The 15,282-nt window shown below is 37.3% G+C and overlaps 1 protein-coding gene across 1 annotated transcript in view; it reads left to right on the top strand.

The window, feature by feature from the left end:
• Positions 1-15,282, top strand: part of CCDC73 (coiled-coil domain containing 73) — an 83,267-nt gene that overhangs the window by 13,732 nt on the left and 54,253 nt on the right. The window contains exons 2-5 of the mRNA XM_037040456.1: positions 612-683; positions 2,559-2,630; positions 6,382-6,417; positions 7,892-7,966. Of these exons, the coding sequence (XP_036896351.1) occupies positions 612-683; positions 2,559-2,630; positions 6,382-6,417; positions 7,892-7,966 (255 nt within the window). The remainder of the gene's footprint in view (positions 1-611; positions 684-2,558; positions 2,631-6,381; positions 6,418-7,891; positions 7,967-15,282) is intronic.

The following is a 15,282-nucleotide window of genomic DNA, read 5'->3' as shown; positions in this document are numbered from 1 at the left end:
GAGGGTTTCCATTAGTGTCCTTAGCTATAGTTTTTTTTGTTGTTGTCCTTTCCTTTGCAGATTAAGGTTTTGGAGGGTACAGAAGGAATAGGGAATATGGCTTATAATTGCTTTTCTCCTCCTATAGCCAGTACCACCAGAAAGCTTGCTGAGGAATTTTTTTCATCCTTCCTTCTAAGTACCTGGTGGGTTTCCTAGGAAAAAAAATCCTAATAGAAGGTATAAATCTCCTTATTTCTGGGGCCCATAGGGGATTCACGTTCTTACACTAGCCCATATTCTGCTCTTAGCAATTTATTAAGTTCTTTTAGCTGAGGTTTCTTATCAGTACTCAGTGTCTTAAAAAATCATAAATTGGCCAAGTCTTAGTTAATCAGGTGGTATGATTTGTTCTCTGAGCAGGCACCTGAGTCTAGATTTTGCGTGACTTGGTTGGTCTGAGACTCCTTTTCTCTTTTGGGTTTGTCTGTTTAATTTGCAATTTACCCAGCTTTTTTCTTCTTGTAATGGTGGGAAAATGTTCTCTTTTTTTATCTCTATAGGAAAGAGTTAAACCTGGAAAACTTTAAGTCCTAATTTTCCTAGCATCTTTCTTCTTCTTTTTGACCTAGGATGCAGAAATTCAATATGAAGAGCAGATTGGTAAAATTATTGTGGAGACACAAGAACTGAAATGGCAAAATGTGAGTACTTTTTCTCAGATTAGCATTTTTAGCAGCTATTTAGAAATATATTCTAATCTTTAATTGCAAAGTTAATTTTTAAATTTCCAAAACATGTATATCATTTTAAACAAAGTCTCAAGAAAATTCCAACTGAAACTCTTAACATTTGGGCTTCCTGAAAATTGAGAATAGTTTTTTTAAAAATTTTATTTATTTATCTTTGGCGGAGGGCGGGAAGGAGAGTTTAGAGGGGAAGGGAAGGAGAGAGGGAGAGAAATATCAATGTGTGGTTGCCTCTCGTGCATCCCTGCTGGGAACTGGCCTGTAACCCAGGCGTGTGCCCTGATTGGGAATTGAACTGCGGTTATTTGGTTCACAGGCCCGCACTCGATCCACTGAGCTACGCCAGCGGATCTACGCCAGGGCTGAGAATAATTTTTATTCAGGCTTTCTTATAAGAAAATAGCTAAGAGTAACATTGGGTATAATGCTGAAATACATGAACTGTTTCATATTGGAGAAATATATTGTGTTATAGAGGAATCAAAATATTTAAAACCTCAGAACTGTGCTACATTTAGTAACATTCAAAATTATTGAGCTAGTAGAACAACAAATCTGCATCAGATTTTGTGTGAAGCTTAAACATTCCTCTGCAGAAACTATTCAGATGATTTAGAAGCCCATGGCTGTGGGCAACTGGTGATTGGCAGCTTCATCAGGACAATATGCTTGCTCATTCATCACATCTCACTCATGCATCACATCTCATTCATGCATCACATCTCGTGCAGAGCTTTTTGGTGAAACATCAGATCACTCAGGTGACTTAGCCCCACTACAGCCCAGATTTGGCACCCTGTGACTTCAGGCTTTTCCAAAACTAAAATCACCTTTGAAAGGAAAGAGATTTCAGATTGGCAATGAGATTCAGGAAAATACAGCAGGGCAGCTGATGGTGGTTGGGAGAACTGTGTGAGGTCCCAAGGTACCTACTTTGAAGGGGACTGAGGCGTCATTGTCCTTTGTACAATGTTTCTTGTATCTTCTTCAATAAATGTAACTATTTTCCATAGTTCTTGGCTGGATACTTTCTGGACAGACCTCATATATGATTGTCTAACCAAAAGGCTGTACACCCAAAACTAATAAAAATAACATTGAATGCAAACTTGAATTTTTAACATTGAATTTTTCAATGTAATTGAAAAATTGAAAAAATTTAAAATGCCCTGTGGTAATTTTGTTTTTTCTAAGAACTTATTTCTTTTTTTAAATTTAATTGTTGTTCAAGTGTAGTTTTCTGTCTTTTACCTCCATCCCAGCCCACCCCCCTAGTGCTCCCCACCTCCTCCCCATTTCCACTCCCCTTAGTTGTTGTCCATGTGTCCTTTATACTAGTTCCTGTAAATCCTTTCCCTTTTCCCCTGAAATTCCCTCCTCTCTCCCCTCTGGTCATTGTCTGCCTGAGAACCTATTTCTGTGAGTTTAAAGAATTATATGTTGCTATGTGAATATTTGTGCTTAGATAATAAAATTGGTTTCTTTGGAAACTCTAAGGCTATAGTCTGCTTGTATATGAGCAATGTTAATTTTAATAACTATTGATGAAAGATATTTTCTTACAGAAAGCTTTGGAGCAAGCCATATTTAAAGTTTAAAATTTAAACAGCAATGCATTTTATCGTGAAGAGCCAACTGGAGGCACAATTACTGTATGCTGATTCCATGACAGATAAAAAATCATAAATTGGTTTAAAGTTGTATTTCAAGAACATGAAGTTATATATGCAGTAATGTTTAACTTTTATTTAAGTAGTCAATCTGATTACAGTTTGAAATGGAAAGAGTTGCTAGAATTTATTTTAATTTTTCATCATTTTTTAAAAATAGGAAACTCTTCAGAATCAAAAGGAAATGTTAACAAAGCAGCACAAAGAAGCAATGACAGTTTTTAAAAAGCAGGTAACTTCATAAGGGTAGACAAACACTATAGTTTTAAATATTGCACTCCCCCCGCATGAATACCGTAAGTCGTTCTCCATATTCAATGAAGAAAAAAAGGTATTACTGAAAGCAGGAAATGAATAAAGTTATTTTGAATCATAATTGATAATAAAAAGCATAATGTGGTAGAATGAGTTATGGAGAGAAATTGGGGAAATGATTTTTGTTGGAGATGTGTTGTCATCTGTCCTAAATAAGTTGGGATAGTGGTGTATATGCTCTTTCTCTTTTCTCCTTTCTCTCTTTAATTTGAGTATCCTGGGACCTTTCCACATTACTCTTTACCCGAGCCAGATGCAAGCAGGGACAGGTAAAAGATGAGGGGATGTGATTATCATGCACCAAAGCCCTCCATAAATACCATAGCAACTAAAAAAGACTAGTAGGAAAATAGGAAAAAGAAAAATATTTTTAAAGAATTGATTAGCATCTCTTTTGTTATTTTGAATTCTTTAGCTATTCTTTACAACCTCAAATTTTTCTTCAGTCCCTAGTTACAAAATATATGTGTAAGAAATGTGCTTATGGAAAATATCCTTTGGAAGTGTTTTTTCTTACAGCCTTTCCAACATACTGTTCTTTTTTTAATTCCTTTTTTTGTCTTCATCTCCATATAGGTATATGTGTTTTAGAAAAACATGTATAAAAAAATAAATCTATACAATATAAATCACTAGTGGGTTAAGGTTTATTGGTAGTTCACACTGTAGTGTAGATCTATCTAAGCAAGTGATAGACTTTCTTTTAGTCTGAAATTGGCTTCTTCAAAGTTATGGGAGTTTTAATCAAGGGTAAGGAAGCAGAAACCTCCTTACAGCATGGTTTTCTCTAGGAGAGAGCGAGTCTTGGTTACCACAGGGACTTGGAGCAAAGATAAGAATATCCGGGTATCTGAAGAATAGAGGAGAATGTGCTCGAGGGCTCTTCTTATTTGTTTTCTGTTTTTTTTCTTTTTCTTTTTTTAAAGAAAGAATTCTTGAATGTAATGAGAAATTTGGAAAATTCCAAAGAAAAATTTTATTTCTTGACAGCCTTGCCTAGTATCCTTGTATTGCTTGGATATTTAATTTTTCTTTGGTATGTTCACTTGAGTTTTCCTAGTTAAAAATGTTATTATTTATTAGACTGCCAGATGCATTTTTAAAACTTTCGCAAAATATTTTCAATGCAAATACAAGTGGTATTGATTTCGTAAAAATGTGTCCTTAGAAAACATTATGTTGGGACTTCCGCCAAGATGGAGGCATAGGTGGAAACACTGTGCCTTCTCCCACAACCAAGTTTGAACACAACAAAGGTTTGGAGAACTAGGACACACCCAAAGACCAGAAAACGGAATTATACGGAAGTCCGACAACTACAAACTGTTCAACGGGGATGGAAAGAGAGGCGAAGCCGGCAGCGGAGCTGGGTCGGGCAGGACGGATCCCCCGACCTAGGAGCGCAGGCAGCCCAGAACCAGTCGGAGTGTGGGGCAGACTGACCACAGTTGCACATTTGTGCACAGTGAGACAGACCACGCAGGCCCCAGGGGGCGAACCCAGNGGGACTTCCGCCAAGATGGAGGCATAGGTGGAAACACTGTGCCTTCTCCCACAACCAAGTTTGAACACAACAAAGGTTTGGAGAACTAGGACACACCCAAAGACCAGAAAACGGAATTATACGGAAGTCCGACAACTACAAACTGTTCAACGGGGATGGTAAGAGAGGCGAAGCCGGCAGTGGAGCTGGGTCGGGCAGGACGGATCCCCCGACCTAGGAGCGCAGGCAGCCCAGAACCAGTCGGAGTGTGGGGCAGACTGACCACAGTTGCACATTTGCGCACAGTGAGACAGACCACGCAGGCCCCAGGGGGCGAACCCAGTGGTGGAGGGCTGACAGCGGTGACACACTCAAGTGCAGTGGAACGAAACGCGTGGGCCTGGTGACCGGTGGTGGCTGTGGTGCCGGTGGGGGTCTTCGAGGCAGGCGGCAGAGGGAAGCCATTGTCCCTCTTTGACCCCGCCCCCACATACAACGTCACAACCCAGCGACTGAGTTGCCCTGCTCTAGTGAACACTTTAGGGCTCCGATCCTGCTACGGAACAGGCACGAACAGCCCAAAAGATGGTGCAAGAAGGACTCAAAGTCCCAGAGCCAATAACTCTAAGCGACCGAGAAATTGCCAGCCCCTCAGAAGCACAATTCAAGACACTATTTATCAGGATGCTCACAGAACTGGTAGATTATAGTCACAAATTAGAGGAACATAGTCACAAATTAGAGGAACATATGAAGGCTAAACTAATTGAAATGAAGGGAGATGCACAGGAAACCAATAGTGATGGAAAGGAAACTGGGACTCAAATCAATGGAATGGACCAGAAGGAAGAACAAAACATCCCACCAGAAAGGAATGAAGAAATGAGAATTCAAAAAAATGAGGAGAGGCTTAGGAACCTCCAGGACATCTTTAAACGTTCCAACATCCGGATTATAGGGGTACCAGAAGGGGGAAAGAAACAGCCACGAGTGGAAAACGTATTTGAACAAATAATAAAGGAGAACTTCCCCAGTCTGGCAAAGGAAATAGACTTCCAGGAAATCCAGGAAGCTCAGAGAGTGCCAAAGAAGTTGGACCCAAGAAGGAACACACCAAGGCACATCATAATTACATTAGCCAAGACCAAAATGAAGGAGAGAATCCTAGAAGCATCAAGGGATAAGGGGACAGTCACCTACAAAGGAGTACCCATCAGACTGTCAGCGGATTTCTCAAAAGAGACCTTACAGGCAAGAAGGGGCTGGAAAGAAGTATTCCAAGTCATGAAATCCAAAGACCTACAGCCAAGATTGCTTTATCCAGCAAAACTTTCATTTAGAATGGAAGGACAGATAAAGTGCTTCTCAGATAAGGTCAAGTTCAAGGAGTTCATCATCACCAAGCCCTTATTATATGAAATGCTAAAGGGACTTATATAAGAAAAAGAAGATGAAAAATATGAACAGTGAAAGGACAGCAAACACACAGTTATTAACAACCACACCTAAAACAAAAGCAAACCAAGAGGACAGCTAGATCAGGAGTGGAACCATAGAAATGAAGAACACATGGAGGGTTAGAAACAGGGGAGTGGGAGGAGGAGAAGGGGGGAGAAGGCACAGAAAATAGCATAGATGGTAGGTAGAAAATAGATAGTGGGGAGGGTGAGAATAGTGGGGGAAATATAGAATCTAAAGAACTTGAGACACGTGGTTATAAACTAAGGAGGGGGAGAATGGTGGAGGAGGGAGTGTGCGGGTGGAGGGGAATGAAGGGGGGAGTAGAACAACTGTAATGGTATAATCAATAAAATATATTAAAAAATAAAAAATAAAAATAAAAATAAAAGAAAACATTATGTTATTATTTATGAGTAGATGGCAAATTACTGAAATATTTAAGAAAAAAGCTTCTGGAGATCAAAACTAAACGTCCAAGGATGATTGTTGCCTCCTAATCAGTGTGATTAAATTGTTCATTTCCTTTGAGGACAGGCTTTTTTTCAGTTTCATATCTTTTATTATTTTTTTCTCACTGTAAAAGCATATTCATATTATGTTAAGTTCAGATATAAAGTGTATCTGTAAAATTGACATATAAAATATATCTGTAGTCTCACTGACCAGTATAAATCACTGTTAACAGTTTACTTACCTGTATTTTAATTTTCAATATTGTTTATAGTTTCAGATGAAGATGTATGCTTTGGAGGAAGAAAAGGTATACATTTTTTAGTAATTTAAAGTATAGTTAAATATATTAAGTATCAATTGTTCCCTATAATGGAAAGGAGCATTAGTTATAAACTAAGGGACATTATTAATTGCTTAAAATCTTAGAAACAGAAAGGACTCAGGAATCACATTACTTGACCATTGTTGTTTGCATTTGAGAATCTTGAGACCTAGCAAGATTACCCAATTTTTTCAAACTGTAAGATGGACCAGACCATAAGACACACCTAGGTTTTAGAGGAGGAAAATAGGAAAAAAAGTTGAAGCAAAAAATGTGGTAAAATATTTAATAACATAAATAACATAGGCTGCTGCCCCCTGCCACCCAGCGAGCTAGGCAAGCTGAATTCAGACTATAAGATGCACCCCCATTTTCCACTCAAATTTGGGGAAAAGTGTGTCTTATAGTCTGCAAAATCCAGTAAATGACTTGCTGAAGTTGAAGCTCCCATTTTCAAGTGGCAGAGTTGGGACTAGAACCCAGATCTCTTCAGCCCCCAAACTAATGATCTTTTATATTTCTATTAAGTATATTTTTAGTGCTTTTTCAATGTGATTACCTTCTTTAAATAATATTAAAATGATAGGGCATCTAATGCTGACTAACTGGAAAAAAGGACACAACTCCAAACAATCCTAGAAATTCATCTGGCATTAAATATTTTCTCTAGCTAACTAACAGTACATGTTTTGAGTATTTCAATGAACATATTATTTATGATATTAATAATTTATAGTTTATTTTTAGCAAAAGATCTTTTAAAAATTCTCCCATATCCTAATATTTTTAAGGATATATATATATAAGAATATATATTTATACCTGTATCTTATCAATTAGCATATGTTTATTCTAGTTATATGAATTAAATACTTACCATATTTTACCATGTATAATGTGCGTCCATATTTTTGGCCCAAACTTTCAGGAAAAAAATCTTTAATTTTTCAATTCAATTATTTATTTATATTTAGATACTTGTTTTTTGTATTATACAAGAATTTTAGCATTTATTTTTGAACATATTATGGTACAAGGAATTTTATATAACAAATAATTACAAAACACAATGCATACAAGGTATTTCAGGTACTACCCATGTATAATGTGCACCCTTATTTTTCCCTTAAAACTTTGGACGAAAAAGTACTCAATATACATTGCAAAATACGGTAATTATATAGCATCCATAAATTCTTAGGAATGCTCTACTGATAAAGTGACTTATTGTAATCATAAGGTTTCCAGTTTCATGGTATGTATTCAGTCTTTTAAAGGGCTTACTGTAATTTTATAGTATTTTGAATTCATTGGAAATTTAAGTTATAGTGCAAATACAAGTGTAAAGCCTGTGAAATATTACATTTAAAGTAGAGATTTTGGTTCTTGAGCTCTTATGTTTCCCCTTAATAATATCATTTACATTGGAAAGTAGTGAAATATAGTTTTTTACTTGCAGGGAAAATATCAGCTTGCTACAGAAATAAAAGAAAAAGAAATAGAGGGATTAAAGGAAACATTAAAAACATTACAGGTAGAGTACTAAGTATTGTTTAAAAAGTAATTTGGTATTTTAGCATTGTGTCAGTAAAATATCATTAAACATGTAAGCTAGCAAAGCAAAGGTAATGAAAAACCATATATGGTAATATATTAGTACTTTTGTCCCTTAGAGTATTGGATTTCAAATGGAAGGATTTTTATTTTTTATTTTAAAAAGAAACATTAAAATAACTTTCATTATTTTTATAGTAATATAATTAGATACATACTGTTTTTAATACTTTGTATGTGAGGAAAGTAAGTCAAGGCTGTATGTTACGGCAGATTCACCCACACCATTAAAACTTAAAATAACATTGATTGAGTCATTATTATTTGCTAGTAATGTGCTTATTTTCTGCAAATACAAAGATGAAGAAAACACATTTTGCCTTTGTTCACAGTCTCATAGAGAATACAGAGGTGTACAATAGAGGTTATTCACTTGATATCTGTTGAAGGGCTGCTATGTGCCAACCACCAACCTAAGTACTGGGGATACAGCAATGAAAAACAAGGGCAAAAATGTCTACCCTTGTGGAGCTTACATACAGTAGGGAAGACATGAAACATTAATATGAGATTAAAAAGTAAAATAAAGATTGTTGGGGGAGGAGATACTCACATGATTTCAAAGTATTATCATATAAATAACATTAACTACAGAGAGCAAAATATAGTTTTATAGCAGGAGGGTTCTGGTGGTCACCACCTAATCAGGTAGTTCACACTGTAGCGTGGACTTGTCTAAGCAGATGATGAACTTTCTTCCTTTAGTCTGATGAAGGTAGTACAAGGGTTCCCATTTGTCCACATCTTCATGAACAACTTAGCTATCTTTTTTATCACAGCCGTTCTAATAGCTGTGAGGTGATACCTCATTGTGGGCTTGATTTACATTTCCCTGTTGATGAACAATGTCTACCACATTTCCATATATGTTGGCCATCAGTGTGTCTTCTTTTGAGAAATGTCTTTTCAGGTCCTCAGCCCATGTTTGAATTGGGTTGAGGCTTTTTGTGGATTTTTTTTTTTTTGCTATTGAGTATATGAATGCTCTATATATTTTGGATATTAATCCTTAATCAGATATATTGTTTGCAGATGTTTCTCTCATTCTGTAGGTTGTCTTTTCACTCTGTTGATTATTTTCTTTCTGTACAGAAGCTTTTTAGTTTTATACAATCCCACTTGTGTGTTTTTGCTTTTGTTGCTTGTGCTTTTAGTGTTATATCAAAAAAACCAAAAATCAATGCTTAGGCTAATGTCAGGAAGCTCTTTTCCCTTTTTTTTTCTTCTGGTAGTTTTACTGTTTCAGGTCCTACATTTAAGTCTTGAATCCATTTGAGTTGTTATTTGTAATGGTGTAAGAAGTTGTATATGGTGTGAGGTAATGGTCCAGTTTCAAGTCTTCTGAAAGTGGCTATCCAACACCATTTATTGAAGACTTCTCTCCCCTAGTTGTGTATTCTTAGTGCTCTTGTTGAAGATCAGTTGGCCATAGATTTATTTCTGGGCTCTCTATCCTGTTCCATTGGTCAATATGTATGGTTTTTTATGCCAGTATCATACTGTTTTGATTAGTATAGTTTTGAAATATATTTTGAAATCAGCAGGTATGATGCCTCCAGTTTTATTCATCTTGCTCAAGATTGCTTTGGCTATTCAGGCTCTTTTGTGATTCCATATAAATTTTTGGATTATTTTTTCTGTTTCTGTAGAGATTGACATTGTGATTTTGATAGGGATTACATTGGATCTGCAGATCACTTTGGGTAATATAGATATTTTAACAATATTAGTTCTTGCATCCATGAACACAGGATTAACTGTCTTTTCACGTTTCCTTCATCAGTGTTTGCTAATATTCTGTGTACAATTCTTTTACCACATTGGTTAAATATGTTCTTTTTATTGCTATTGTGAACTCAATTACTTGTTTTTAAAAATTTCCTTTTTGGTTATTTTTTTGTATATAGAATTGTTTGTCTAAAGATACTTCTTAAATCCCCCCTTTTGACATAGTTATTATTCAAGAGTGTTATTGACTTTCTGTGTGTTTGTGAATTTTGTTACTGCTTTCTTACTGTTACTGACTTTCTTATTGTTACTGGTTGCTAGTTTTATTCTACTGTGGTCAGAAAAGATACTTGGAATGATTTAGTCTTCATAAATTTGTTAAGACTATTTTTGAGTTCTAACATTTGACCTATCCTGGGAAGTGTTACATGTGTTCTTGAGAAGAATGCATATTGTTTTGCTGTTGTGTGGAAAGTTCTGTATGTGTCTGTAGGGTTCATTTGATTTATAGTGATGTTCAAGTCAGGTGTTTATTGATTTTCTGCCTAGATATGCTGTCCATTATGGAAAGTGAGGTAATGGAGTATTGTATTATTACTGTATACTATCAACATCTCTATTCTGATCTGTTTATATTTGCTTTATACAGGGTCCAACACAAGTAACACCCCCTTTTTATTATAAAACCTTTTATTACAAAACCATAAGCATGTAATTCTGTAACATAACAGTATCACACTCATCATACTATATGACATTTTAGATGCAATGTTCAAATTAAATCTATAAATTATTACACCCATATTTTTACCCCACCACCCACACTTACGCAGGTGTTACTTTTCCTGGATCCTGTATTTTTAGGTGCTTTAATGTTGGCTGCATATATACTTATAAGTACTATAATATCTTCCTGTTGGATTGACTCTTCCGCTTTATGTAATGAGCTTTGTCTCTAAAGACAGTTTTTGATTTAGTCTATTTTGTCTGATGCCCTGGCTAGTGTGGCTCAGTTAGAGCATTGTCCTATCACCAAGAAGCCACATTTTTGATTCCCAGTCAGGGCACATACCCAGGTTGCATGTTTGATACCTGGTCGGGCCGTGTACAAGAAGGCGACCAGTTGATGTTTCTTTTATCATATCGATGTTTCTCTTTTGCGCTCTCTCTCCCGCTCTCCCCTACCTTTACCCTGTCTTCCTCTCCCTCTCGACTCCCCCTTTCTCCCCCTTCTCCCTTCTTTAAAAGTAATGAAGAAAATGACCATGAGGATTAAAAAAATGTCTGTTTTGTCTAACTTAAGTATAGCTACCCCAACTCTCTCTTGGTTATTATTTGACATATCTTTTTCATGCTTTTACTTTCAACCTATGTATGTTCTTAAATATGAAGTGAGTCTCTTGTAGATAGTATGTCACTGGTTCTTATTTTTTTTAATTCATTTGGCCACTATATGTCTTTTTTAAAATACATTTTATTGATTATGCTATTACAGTTGTCCCACTTTCCTCCTTCATTCCCCTCCACCCTGTGCACCCTCTCCCACCCACATCCTCCCCCCTTTAGTTCATGTCCATGTGTCATAAGTTCTTTAGTGTCTACATTTCCTATACTATTCTTGCTCTTCCCTGGCTATTTTCTACCTACTGTCTATGCTACTTATTCTCTGTACCTTTTCCCCCCTCTCTCCTCCTCCCACTCCCCTGTTGCTATCCCTCCATGTGATCTCCATTTCTGTGGTTCTGTTCCTGTTGTAGTTGTTTGCTTAGTTTGTTTTTGTTTTAGGTGTGGTTGTTAATAATTGTGAGTTTGCTGTCATTTTACTATATATGTTTTTTATCTCCTTTTTCTTAGATAAGTCCCTTTAACATTTCATAAAATAAGGGTTTGGTGATGATGAACTCCTTGAACTTGACCTTATCTGAGAAGCACTTTATCTGTCCTTCCATTCTAAATGAGAGCTTTGCTGGATAGAGCAGTCTTGCCTTTCATGACTTGGAATACTTCTTTCTAACCCCTTCTTGCCTATAGGGTCTCTTTTGAGAAATCCGCTGAGAGTCTGATGGGAACTCCTTTGTAGGTGACTGTCCCCTTATCTCTTGCTGCTTCTAGGATTCTCTCCTTCATTTTAATCTTGGCTAATGTAATTATGATGTGCCTTGGTGTGTTCCTTCTTGAGTCCAACTTCTTTGGGACTCTCTGAGCTTCCTAGACTTCCTGGAGGTCTATTTCCTCTGCCAGATTGGGGAAGTTCTCCTTTTTTATTTGTTCAAATAATTCTTCCACTTGTTGCTCATCCTCTTCTGGTACCCCTATAATTCGGATGTTGGAACGTTTAAAGATGTCCTGGAGGTTCCTAAGTCTCTTGGATTCTTGTTTCTTCCTTCTTTTCTGTTTAGTTGTTTCTTTCTTCCTTCTGGTCCACTCCATTGATGTGAGTCCCAGTTTCCTTCCCACCACTATTAGTTCCCTGTGCATTTCCCTTCATTTTACTTAGTGTAGCTTTCATTTGTTCCTCTAATTTGTGACTAAAATCAGCCAGTTCTCTGAGCATCCTGATCACCAGTGCTTTGAACTGTGCATCTGGTAGGTTGGCTATCTCTTGGTTGCTTAGTTGTATTATTTCTGGAGCTTTGATCTGTTCCTCTGTTTCAGCCATATTTTGGGAGGTCTGGTCACGCCTGTTACCTAGTGAGACATGGAGCCTTAGGTGTTCACCAGGGTGGGGCAACCCAGTTGCTGGATTGTGATGCTGTATATAGGGGCAGGGTCAGGAGGGAACGATGGTGCTTGCTCCACTCTCTCTCGGATTTCAGTTCCTTCTGCTGCTTCCTACAAGCAAGTTGGGCCCTTTTGGTGCTGGTTCCTGGGTGGGCGCGCTTGTGTACATTCTAGGACCCTGTGGGTTTCTCCAACGAACTCTCCTGTGAGGCTGGAAGTCTCTCCCAACACCTCAACCCCTGCAAGTGTTTTCTATTGGTGCTTTTAGGCTTTATTTCTTATTGCTGGGGCCCTGGGTTGTGCATTCTGTCTCGCTGACTTGGGAATGTGTGACTATGGTCAGTCAGCTGCCTTGCATGCCTCACTGGGTCTGCTTGTTGCCACCCTGCACGCCCAGGGTCTGCCGGCTGCTACCTGTGAGCCTGGGGTCTGCCAACCATCGCCTGCGTGCCCGGGTCAGCAAGCCACTGCTTTTTCTTGCTGTAACCCGTCTCCGCCCCTCTTACTGGTCTGGATGAATGGTTGTTGGACATCCATACAGTTCAATTTTCTGTCAGTTCTGGGTGCTTTTTTGTTTGTAAATTTTTGTTGTCCTTAATTTTGGTTGTGAGGAGGCACAGTGTGTCTACCTATGTCTCCATCTTGGCCGGCCACTATTTGTCCTTTGATTGAAGAGTTTAATACATTTAAAGTAATTATTGATGTGTGGAATTATTCTTTTCACTTTATTCATTGTTTTCTTTCTGTTTTGCTGTTGTTTTATGTATCTCTTCCCATCTTATCTTCTTTTATTATTTGATTTTTTTGGTAGTGATTTTCTGAGTTTTTCTCTTTATCTTTTGAATATATGTTATAGGTTTTTATCTTTATGGTTGAAAGATAACCATATGGATATATAAAAAGATAAAATATGGATATATTTTATCTCCTGCATAAAATATCTTGTAATTACAGCTGTCTTTTTTAAGTTGTTACTAACTTAACCTTATTTGCATACAAAGTAGTACACTTGTACTGCCTACCACTTTGTCGTCTTCTAGTCAGTTTGCTTCTTTTTATATTGTGTCTTCACTAACAAATTTTTGTCATTTAAATTTAATATTAAGGTAAAAGTAATTGATATACTACTGTTATTGACTTACTTTTCTGTATTTTATCTTTACCAGGGAGAATTATTCTTTCATATGCTTTTGTATGGTTGTTTGGCATGTTTTCATTCCAATTTTAAGAACTTTCTTAAGTATTTTTTATAAGGCAAGTCAGGTGGTTGTTTGGGAAAGACTATCACTGCTTAAGGGTTTAAATGATAGCTTTGCTGGACATAGTATTCTTGGTTGGCAGTTTTGTCCTCGAAGTGCTTTGAATATATCATCCCATTCTTTCCTGGTCTGCAAAGTTTCTGCTGAGAAATCCTCAGGAAATCTTTAGGGGGTTCCCTTAAATGTGACAAGTTGCTTTTCTCTGACTGTTGTCAGAGTTCTCTGTCCTTGAGTTTTAACAGTTTAATTATAATCTGTCTCAGTGTATTCTTGTTTCAATTTACTGTTTGGGGCCCTCTCAGCCCCATGAATCTGGATGTGCATTTTCCTCCCATTGACTAGAAATTTTGGGAAGATTTTAGTCATTAGTTCTTCCAGTTAGCTTTTTGCTCTTTTCTCTTGGTTTCTTTTTGTGATCTCCATGAATCTCATAGGTTTTCTTAACTTTCTTTCATTCTTTTATCTTCTCTAACTGGATAATTTCAAATGATTTGTGTTTGAATTCATCGTTTATTTCTTCTATCTGATAGAGTGTGCCCTTGTAGCTCTTTGTTCCATTTTAATTTCATTCATTATAGTCTTCAACTGTCAATAATTTCTCTTAGTGTTTTCCTCTGATTTCCATTTCTTTATTGAACTCCTCATGTTATTCATGTATTTTTTTCCCCTGATTTCTTTGAGTTTTCTATTTGTGTTCTCATGTAGTTTGCTGCTTCTTTAAACAGTTATTTGGAATTCTTTGCCTGGTAGTTCACAGATGTCCTTTTTTTGGTGGGGTAGTAACTGTAAATTAATAATGTTGCTTTTTAGTATCATGTTTTCTTGATTTTTTTCATGTTTGTTGTAGCCTTGTTTTGGTGCTTGTGCATTTGAAGAATCAGATCTCTTCCAGAGTTTTCTGACTAGCGCTGGTGGGTCTAGACCTTCATCTACTGGTGGGTGTGAGAGTACTGGCTGGGTGGGATGTGTTTCAGCCTCAGGTGTGGTTCTGGGTCCATCAGCTCTGGCTCAGCACAGTGGTGTCTCTGGCTCCAGGGAAGGGAATAGTGGCATGAACTCCAGGCATCTCTGTCACCTAGGACCATGGTAGTCCTTTTCCTTGATACTGAAGTCTGCTGATGCCCTAGGTAGTGGTGAGTTCTGGTAGGGTCCTCATTAGCAAAAGTTGTTGGTGTCTTTCTGCTCTCTCCCCTGTGGGGAGGGAGTTGTGGCTGAAGTCATTCCTTTTGGAGCTGAGCTGCCTGAGCCTATAAGATGGAATGATATGGGTAAAATGCTTTTCTTTAAAGATTTTATTTAATTTTAGAGAGAGGGGAAGGGAGGGAGAAAGAGAAGGAGAGAAACATTGATGTGAGAGAAACATCCACCAGTTGTCTCTTGTATAAGCCCCAACTGGGGACCAAACTTGCAACCCAGGCATGTCCCCTGACCAGGAATTTAGTGACTTTTAGTCACCAGGAATTTAGTGACTTAGTCACCAGGAATTTTAGTGACTTTTCACTTTGTGGAACAAAGCCCAAACAACTGA

This window comes from Sturnira hondurensis, unplaced genomic scaffold (assembly GCF_014824575.4).
Source record: "Sturnira hondurensis isolate 20B ecotype Veracruz unplaced genomic scaffold, ASM1482457v3 Scaffold0002638, whole genome shotgun sequence".
NCBI classification, from domain to species: domain Eukaryota; kingdom Metazoa; phylum Chordata; class Mammalia; order Chiroptera; family Phyllostomidae; genus Sturnira; species Sturnira hondurensis.
This window is presented reverse-complemented; position numbering and strand designations above follow the sequence as displayed.